Source organism: Onychostoma macrolepis, chromosome 08 (genome assembly GCF_012432095.1).
Source record: "Onychostoma macrolepis isolate SWU-2019 chromosome 08, ASM1243209v1, whole genome shotgun sequence".
In the NCBI taxonomy this organism is placed as follows: Eukaryota; Metazoa; Chordata; class Actinopteri; order Cypriniformes; family Cyprinidae; genus Onychostoma; species Onychostoma macrolepis.
In genome coordinates this window covers 20,948,382-20,959,124 of record NC_081162.1, presented here as the reverse complement: position 1 = coordinate 20,959,124, position 10,743 = coordinate 20,948,382, and the positions used below count along the sequence as shown (strand labels likewise).

General features: G+C 38.0%; 1 protein-coding gene across 1 annotated transcript in view; it reads right to left on the bottom strand.

The window, feature by feature from the left end:
- Window positions 1-696: 696 nt before the first annotated feature.
- Window positions 697-10,743, bottom strand: part of bend5 (BEN domain containing 5) — a 338,217-nt gene continuing 328,170 nt past the window's right edge. The window contains exons 12-13 of the mRNA XM_058785810.1: window positions 2,181-2,277; window positions 697-1,266 (exon numbers count right to left, since the gene is read on the bottom strand). Coding sequence (XP_058641793.1) covers window positions 1,170-1,266; window positions 2,181-2,277 — 194 coding nt within the window. The 3' untranslated portion in view covers window positions 697-1,169. The remainder of the gene's footprint in view (window positions 1,267-2,180; window positions 2,278-10,743) is intronic.

Here is a 10,743-nt window from a genome sequence, read left to right as displayed (position 1 = left end):
TCGATGTTTAAGAAGGGAAATGCAAACAGTTCACAGCAGCCTAAGGGCAATTAGGATGTGTTTGTGGCAGCAAGGTGAGCCAAGCATAAGGGACTAATGGTTCGAGGCTCTGGTTAAAATGACAGCGCAGTGGGGAGGTGAGGCTCTCCATAAGCACAAAGGCTTTTAGGTATGACAGCGCCATTACCTGTGTGTGTGTGTGTATGTGTGTGTGTGTGTGTTTGTCGAGATTCTGTAGATGGATGTGTTTTCTCATTCACATTAGCTCCCGCCATCTTCTCTTCTACCATCTAAAATGCAAGTCATTTGTTTTTGCCTTTTCTGACTGATTGCCTCAGTTATTCCGAATGACTGGCCTGAAAAATACACGCTGCTTTTCACACTTCTTGACTGATAGCTTGAGCCATTCAGTATTTTAGCCCCCTCACACTGTGTTCTGTGTGTGGACAGATCAGACATTGTTTGGAGACGCTGTGTTACAGGCTTAACAGACTCTGTATTAGAGTACTTTGGTGAACAGCACACAATGTGTTGATGCTTATTGCCCCGAGACTATGATGAGAGGATTAAAATGCATTGTTTTTTAACAGCATTTCAAAATTACTTCTGCTGGATTTCAATATAAGCACTTAATAAGACACTGGAAAGCCAAACACTTATCAAACACTTTATTAGAAGCAAATTTATGAACACAAAGCATGAATATAATAAAACATTACAGGTCAATTGTTTTTTATTTAAGCAATTTTCAAACATTCAGGTTTGAATAAACAATTCAAGATGACTATCTAGACAATTAAAGAATTCATAAAAGTAATCACTTTATCAGAATGAGTACAGCTGAGTAAAATACAATTTCTGTACTGATAATAGGCAACTCCAAATGAAAGGCAAGTAAAGTAGTTGGTATTCAACAAAGCACTGAAAAAGCAATAAATGTAGCCGGTGGGATAATTTACAGTTGATGCTTTCTCTGTGCAATATCTCACAAGTGAGAATTAATACAGAAGACTTATTCACAGTCGTTGAGTCCTATCAGCACATAAAAACTTAGACAACAAATATCTGGTGGATTGCTGTGGGCTGATATGAAAACGTAATTTGCAAGTGGACCATAGTTCACAACGTCTCACTCGAGGATGTGGAACTGTACAGCATTCCCTGTGTTTTTAGTAATCCCTGACTCCATGGGGTTTTCTGTCACTTTTAACCTTCCCATTTCCAGCATTGTTTCCTTGATGACTGGTGGATGTTCCATCGAACGGGCTGAAAGACATAAAGGATGTTTCTTAGAGTTCAGGGTTAGATGAGCCACCCCTTGTTTTGAGACAATTATACAGAAAATAAAGCATGTGACAGTACTTGCGTGAGTAGATAATCATTTCATTCATCTGTGAGTGCATATGGTGAAAGCAGTAAATATGTGATTTCCATATTATATGATGATTAAGAGTGGGGTTTTCTAAACAAGGTGTTTATGAATTGATGAAAAGCTAATAATTAAATCAGAAAAATGTCAAATTGTAAATTTTGATTACAATTTTTTTTTGTAAAGGGCATCACATGTCACGTTTTCAACATGATTACGTAATGTGTGAAGCCACGGATGCGTATCATGGAGCTAGTGCAAAACGAGCATTTGTGGTTAAAAAGTATTTAAATTTTCTTTCTTTTTGGCTAATCATTTTGCTAAATAAGACCCTTATTCCTCGGCTGGGATCATGTAGAGCCCTTTGAGCCTGCACTGAAACTGCAATTGGAACCTTCAACCCCTTGGGTCCCATTGAATTCCACCATATGGAGAAAAATCCTGGAAATTAATTTCTTTTTGACTGAATAAAGAAAGACATGATGACACGGGGGTGAGTAAATCATCTTGGATGACCTGGGGGTGAGTAAATTATCAGGAAATTTTTATCCTGGAAGTGAACTAATCCTTTAACAAATGAAGCTAAATACAATTTTGCTGATTACCACCTTAAGTTGTTTAAATATTGCAAATATATATGACTCATTTAAGTAATAAAAAAGTACAAAGTGGCTCATCTTATGCAAAGAGTGTCTTCTAGTAGGAGAAGACTACACTTGTAATATTATTCATAAGGATATGGAAAACAAAAACAAACCCAAGATCAGTGCCATTGCTGTAAGATAATGAAATATGTGATTGAATTATGCACCTGTTAATGTGTCCTGTGAGTTTGCTTTCATCTATGAGGTTGTTCAGTTTGTAGTAATCCACAAATGTCCGGGCCACATTTCTGCCCAGCTTCATGTCTATATGAGGAAATTAAGGAAACTTTGTGATCACATAACACAGATTATTAGTACAACGACTGCACCTCCCAGCTGTGGAACCCTACACAGATTGTTTTTGTGTGTGTGTGACCTTCATATGCATATTGGTCTTTTCACTATTTTATTGTCATTGGTAAAAACTTGCCAGCATTGAAGAGTCAAATACCTTGAGCCCACTCCAGCAGTCTGTCTCTGTATTCCTAAAGAGACAGTCGACAACAAAGCAATATTGGAACGCCTCCTAGGCCCCAGCACAGTTAGAGCGTCTGATCCCTCGGAACCTTTAAATCTCGGTTCTGACGTGCCACTTTTAATTGAAAAATAAATAAATAAATAAGAGCCCGATTTTCTCCCATCTCGTACCAACGCGACCATTTGCAGTAAATAACTGGCCAATACCCAGCAGAGCAATGCGGAGAGTAAATAAGCGGGACAGGCGAGCCAGCGCTCAGCTCCTCGTGAGGATAAATCAAACGCCTCTCAGTCAAGTCAGCCAAAAGGAAAAAAATGCATCTCATTCCTGCAGTTACTTACAGCCAGAGCTTTATTTAAATTCATGCATCTACTCCACAACCCCCCCACAAGCCTTTCTTCCACCGTGCCCACGTTACAGAGCACATCAATTACCAAAAGCACTGCATCAAAGAGCTGTGAGGGCACTTACAATGCAGCTGAAAGAGTGGGAGCCGTTTAACTCCAACAACCACAAGCCAGGCGAACGTTAAACGGAAATCATTTTCTTTTAACCTAAAGGAATAGTTCATCTGCAAATGAAAATTCTGTCATCATTTACTCACCCTCGTGTTCCAAACCAGACTTTCTTTCTTCCGCCGAACAAAAAAGGAGATATTTCAAAGAATGTACTGGATATTTTTTCCATGCAACTATAAATAATGGAGAGCAGAGCATTCAGGCTTCAAAAAAGATGCCAAAGAAGTAGTTCATATGACGACGTACAATAATATGATCATAAACGAACAGACCGAACCAAATATCTGCCCTAGCTTCATTTGGTGATACAACAGAGCTGATGATGTCCAGCTGAACAAATAGAGCAAATCACTGTTTTGAGACCGATCTTGTTTTGGTTGATCTCGTTCACAAAAGTGGTCTGAATGACTACTCAAGTTCATCTCACTACATGAGGATTATCAGTGAATAATAGCTTCCATTTGTGTTTGTTCCTCACAAAAATACATAATACATGAGTCTTATAAACTGCTTTTTTTTTCCTTTTCTTTTTTTTGTAGCTAAAAAGCTCCATTACATTATTTTAAATATTTTCTTTTGTGTTCCACAGAAGAAAGTCAGTCATACAGGTTTGGAACAACGTGAGATTTTTTTTTTATTTTATAGGTGACCTGTGTTTTTAAACTGTCCAATTTTTTATACAAGATCTTGTGATATAGATCATACAGTCTATGTGTGTTACGGACTATGATGGATGTCTGTGTTGCAGGACACTGGCTCAGAATAGATGTTCCATCATGATCTGATAAGGAAGGTTTTCTCCAGCTGTGTGTTGTGGTTAACAGGCTGCTCTTTTGGGGCCGGACACCGCTGATGAATGAACACAGAGGTGTTATTTTTCACCTTTGGCTGTCAGCCCTTTACCGATGTTCTGAGATGACATGTCTGACTGTCAGGGCTGTTGGAGTGAAACAAGAGCCCTGGAAGAAAAACAAGGTGCAAAGCGATTCAGTCGTTTTTTATTTTTATTTTTCCAATTTCTTCCAACGGTCAAAAATCTCCCTGGTCACATAAATCCTGAGGCCATGGCTGGAATCCTATTATCCAAAGCTGTTAACTCATAAACAATCCCTCCTTGATGGGAATGCACCAACCAAAGGACTCTCTGTCATGTCTCGTGCATGTAAATGACACGCACATATTCACACCCTAAATGACAATTCAATCCATTTTCTACTCTGATTTACTTGTGCACTACTGTGTTATTCATAACCGTATCAATCGCCAAATATATTATGGTCATAAACAGGCTCTCGACATGACCTTGATTAGCAGAGAGGTCAAAGCGTCTGTGTTTAAACCTTCCATCTGGGCTCTCGGATCCAGGCGTTTGCTCATCACCCCCCTGCTCTCTGTGGCCTTGACAGCCACTGCAGTGTACAGAGCCATTCTGGGTTCCATCCCTCACCCAGCGGGCTGATGGGAACTCTCTCCATGACTCCAGCCCCTGTCTTCACACCCCATCTGGCCATGGTTGCAAACACTGCAGCCCTCCAAAAACAACGGCTATTTTTAGATGCCGGGCAGGGAAGATGGCACAGTTCACTTTGAAAGGATGACACAGAAGACATGGCATGACATGGCATTTCTGTTATGTTTCTAATGTGCACCGTATTGATTAAGCAATAGCGTAAAAAAAGACCACAAAGAAAATGTCTACTTCAGTGGTGCTCAGTTGGTTTTGCTTTGTGGCAACTCAACACAGCACCAAAATAGTTTATTACACAAAATGTTGTAATATAGAAATATATTAAAATACTACTAATAAATTTAAATAAATAAAAAAGTAAAAATACTGAATTGTATAACAATAATAATAACTGAAAATAAATATGATAATATTATAGGAAAATTAAACAGAAAAATTAATGACTGAAATATTATTAATAATAATAATAATTACTGATTAAGATAACAGTGTGCAAAAGTATATTGTTTGGTTAATAATAATAATAATAATAGTAATTATGCATATTTATTTTGTTTTAAATAAGAATACAAAATAATCATTATATAATACAAAATTATGCAAATTATGCAATTATGCAAAATTAAAAGTACTTTAAAATAATACTGCTACTCAAAATTAAACATGTTAATAATAATAATGCCATGCAAAATAAATGTTGTTTGTTTTAAAACAATACAAAACAATAATACATTAAATAATCTAAATAATAATAATGATAATAGTAAAAGTAGCTTTTATAATAGCTTTGTTGTAGCACTTCTCAGAACAGACTAGCAATCCATTTTTGGTTTGCAACCCACCAGTCGAGAACCACTGGCCTTTTGTGTTATCAAGTCTGGCAGAAGCAACAAAATATTATACCAAAGTGTCCTCAAATCTCTCTCATCCATGACATCTTTGCTTTGACCTCATAAAAAGTTTCATGCTTCCCCTCGATAAACAGAAACTCTTCTAGCCAGCGAGTATGTGCGTATGTGGAGCCCTGACAGAAATAGCCCGGGACCCTGCCGTGTGCAGATGGCCTCTCCACTTGTGATGTCACATCATACCCATTTATAACAGGAAATATGTGATGGAAGGTCTGATGAGGAAGAGGAGAAGACTTCATCAGCATCACAGCTGTGAGCGGGACTCTCCTGCGCTCTGATTGGCTGTTGGCCACGGCCCAGCAGCAACCAGAATGCCTAGAACAACCTGGAAGCAGGGGGAAATGCGAGGTACTGCCAGAACGTGGGATGAGGCCTGTGGAGGGCCGGAATTTTCCAAAACATCCACCGTTCCACCTGGACAGTAGACAAGAGCTGTTGCATAATAATGAGACATGAAGGTTAGGCATCCCGTGTGGTGAAGTGGTCACGATCGCATAACAGAAGCCAGGCTGCAAACATCATGAGACAGAATTATGCTTCGCATTTAATCACTTAGATGTGAAGGGAATCCTAATAAATGGGGGGAATTTTGTTTAGAAGTAAACATTTTAACATTATGAAAATAACCCCTAAACCAGATGTTCTCAGTCATTTTTATACATAAAAAATGAGTCTGTGACTGTTTGTCTGCAAAAATTCTCACAAAAACTAACACATTTTACTATTTAGTCTACCATTTCATTATTATTAATGTCAGGGTTTTCGAGTAGATGTTAAAAGTAGATCAATTAAAAACACAAAATGAGAACATCTCACCGGCTCTGTAACATCCAATACGGATCGTATTTGGTCTTAATGCAATCAAGAGTGCTGGATTTTGCACAAATAAGTTTTAGGGTACTCAATCTGTGATTCTTCTGCATATACAACCTTTGCAGCAGCTGCCTTTGTGTGTGTTTTAGCCTACATTTCACATAATATTTTAAGAGAAGCTGCATATTTTATATCTATGGCTATGCTAAAAAAAAAACAATAAATATCCCTATGAATTTGATAACCTCAGCCATATTTTTTAAATGTTTTTGCCATCTACACGATCAAATATAAAGCATACTATATATACACTATATGCATGAATGGAAATACAACAGTTCAAAAGGCTCTAAAGTCTAAAATCTCAGCATGGCTCTTCACACTATGTTGCAGAAATCTGCCGGTTTCAGTTAACATATTAATATGCCCAGATTTTTCCCAGATATGTCGTAGTAAGAATCATTTGCACAATGTTTCATACTGTGCAACATATTGTGCAATTTTTAAGTGTGTTTTTTCATGTAAAGTTGATTAAAATACAACTAATTCTCTAAGTCTAAACAGAAATTCCAACAGAAATGTATGTATGCATTGAAATAATGAGAGTAAATGTTTAGAAATGGCAGCATGACTTAAACACCACCGCATGACACATTATCAAGCAGTCAAGTTTTCAAATGCTCTTTCTAAAGTCACCCAAAAACTATTTACAGATTGAGCTATAGAGCCTTCTTCGGTTTCCCGTGGGCTTAAATGGGTTAAGCAGTCCGTGTCATTGATGCGTGTGAGGTTTTTAATGTCATCGGCATACGGTCGGATGTTTGGATCGATTGCTGTCTTTGTTGCGACTCAAGGACGGGTCTCCAAGGGGCTGATGAGACGAGACGGAGATGGACGTTTCCATGGCCTGACAAATAATTTGTTTACCGGACTGTGTATCCGCACGCAAACGCTCCCACACAGACAAACGGACAATGATGGCCCAATGACAAGAAACAAGGCACCCTGGTCTGGAGCCGGCCGTGTGTTAACAAGCAGACAAATTAGGCACAAGAGTGGCATCAATACAGTGGAGTGACAGGCCTGTCACCGGGGTGTCACAAAGTGCCAATTAACAATGCTAATTAAAACAGTAAACAAGAGCACATAAAGCACGCAGCTATTGTCTCCCCGCTGCTCGAACTCTCAGTAAGGACCTTTCGTCCGGCCTCTGTAGGGCGAAACCGAAGTTAACAGCCGTAGAGGACAAACTCTGGCTTTGGAATTGCATTTGGCAGGAATCCGAGCAGGAAATTTTAATAATGCCTCAACATTCATCTATGTATTTAATCAAATACGTCAATGTGTCACGCACACACACATGCATCTAGACAGTCTGCAACGTACATGATGTTATTTGGCAGACCGCTTACTGCCATTTTCCCATCAGAGACGGCCCTGCTGTAGTGTTAATGGGAAGAAGATGACCATGAGCAGTGGTGCTAAAGCGCTGAGATAAACACTCTGGTATGAAGTATTGGCTTTAAGAGCAATGCAGAGGTACAGTGGCTGGATTGGCCACAGGCCGGATCTGACTGCACCCACACAATCAAATCCATTTCATGCCATAAAGCTCTCAAAGACCAGAACACTGCCGTATCTGATGACCTCTCAAGACAATCTACTCCACAGATAGAGAGTGAGAGAGAGAAATATCCATTCCGTTATGACCAATAGAAGTTTCTTAACTCACACTGGAAAACATTGAATGCATCTAAACCATCAGCCAAAGAGTATAAAACAACGATCTGACTGAGAACCGACAACTGATGACAGAACATCTTTTCAAACATCCGAATCCTTTTAAAGGGATAGTTCAGCCAAAAATGAAATTTCTGTCATCAAATATACCATATATCATCTTGAAAAGCGTTTCAACTGTTTGTGTCCACATAATGAACGTCAACGGGGTCCAAAAAGCATTGAACTGACTTTCATCGAATGCACAAATGTGACATTTGTCAATATTTATGTTCCACAGAAGAAAGCAAGTCATGAAAATTTGGAACAACATGAGTGTGAGTAAATGATGACAGAATTGTATTCTTGGGTAAACTGTCCCTTTAAGTGTTCACAATAGCAAGTAATTAAAATCTTAATTTATCACTGCTGCAGACATGCTACACATAAAAATTAGGAACAGCTAATGAGGCATTAAGAGTGTTGCAGTGAGAGAGACACTCTGAAACTGTAGCTTGTGAAGCTAGCTATTTATAATTTCATTTAAATACAGCCAAGCTAGCTTTTAAAAAAGTATTTAACTCACCCTACAAGATAACAAAAAGTAGCTAATTACATTGAAGCTAAGGGGCACTATCTTTTAAATTATATAATTATCAGATTAAAAGATAATAAAAGCTGATTCATGAATGAATTAGAGTGACAGCATCAAATTTAAATTTAAATAAATAATACTCTTGTCATGCCAAACCTTTCTGGGGTTTTTTCTTCACAGAACACAAAAGGAGCAATTAACTGGTTGCTTTTTTTTAATACAATTACAATAAATAATAATAATTAAAAAAAAGCTTTCGAGCATTGAATAGACACAAAAGCATGAAAATAACATAAAAATGCAGTGGGAATGTTAACAGATAGCCTTCTTGACTCTAACGCTATCAGAATCTAAAATCTGAAAGGCTGAGAAAAATGTTGAGTAACACTTTACAAAGTCTCATTTATTAACATTAATATAGTTAACATTAACTTAAAAATGAACAATACTTATACAGCATCTATTAATTGTAGTTAATGGTAATTTTAACATTTACTTAATGAACAACTGTAATTTATTAACTAAGATTAACAAAGATAAATAGGTATTGCAAAAAATACTGCTCATTGTTAGTTCATGCTTGCTAATGCATTAACTAATGTTAACAAATGAGACCTTATTGTAAAGTGTTACAGATTGTTGATCCAGGACCAACAAAGGACATTGATCCAGGAATATGTCTGTCTTGGGTAAATCACGTTAAGCCTTCTGCAAAGCATTGCATATGATTTCCACAGTGTTGCTGAGGCCTGTGTATCCCTACATTGTTGTATTACAGGTTACGGTTAACTCAATTTTCTGGAGGATTTAAAGACCTCCTTTTTAGTTTGATTGAAAGGGCTAAATTTCAAATATAGAGTATGAATACGACCTTGTATTGTCATGTTTGAAATGCTATTATTTGGTATTCAAAAAAGGCCCTTCTTATGTTCTTTACTACACCTCTGCCAATCAGTCCATTGTTCAGGCTGATCTCATGTCAGCCATTGGCAGTTAACTTGAGGATCAACAGAATTGTCTTTGGAAAAGGCTGTGACTGATGTTAAAGGCAGCTGGATCCACTGAGCCGCCTGATCCGACATTGTGCTTGTGCTGGATCACTTTATATGTACGGCTCATTCTCAAGACAGCAGTGCAACATTTAAGCTCGCTGGATCCAAACCGAAGCATCTGACATTGAAGGGCGGTGCTTGATTGAGTGGGACTTTTATAGCTTAGCCCAGGGATAACAGCTCTCTCAGTAGCCGTCTGTAGCCTAAAGGACAAAAGAAAATGGCACGGTCGCCATAACACGGTGCGGTTTTTCTCTCTCTCACGCTCCTTTCATTGATGACTGGAAGTAGAAGACTTGTTAATCTGTCAGTCGGTAAAGGGCAGAGGCGAGATTATTGTGAATGTCTCTCTGAAACATTCCCCATTTCGAGTGTCTAGCACTGAGCCTAATACTAATCTTTACCCAAAAGTTAAGCTTTCACCTTAACATGTTGTTTCGTTCAAACACCACAGCTTTAAATGCCACTGTAATTTTAATCAATAAACACATATTTGATTATGTCATTGAAAATATTAACACAGATGTGACCATCTCAATCTATAAGGAGAGAACGGAAAATGACGCAGACAGCTAAATCTTTCGAATTAAATTCTAAATCGATCCCCAAGCACACTTTGCTTATGTCAGCAAATATCTCCAGAAAAAGTAAACCAGAAAGGATTCTAACATGGATAGCGCACACCAGCCAAAGCGTGTCTGCACCACAGATGACTGCTAAACTCAACAAACCAAAACTTTATTCAACATTTTCTGAAGTTCTTAGGATGATGAGCTCTGAGACATCCGTACAAAGTGATTTGAAAGTCACAGAGTGAGCTCGCTCCATCAAAGCATCCAGCTGGGTGTTGAACGAGATCCCAGACTCACTCAGCGCTCACCTGTTTTCGACATTCTAACGATGGTGTGTCATCAGAACTTCTCTCCCACTTTTTCAAATGAATTCGGGAAACAGCACGACTTGGACAAAAAGCATTATATTATCCCTCATCAATTAAGTTGTTTGGTCGCAGATAAATGACGATGAATGCGCGTTTGAAGTGATTACTAACAAAAGCAAATATCTTTCATTAAACTGATCATCTTTAACAATAATTAGGATTGTTCTATAGCTCAGAGATTAGCAATCAGGATGTAAATTTTTTTTTTTCCAGATTTTTTTTTTTTAATATATATA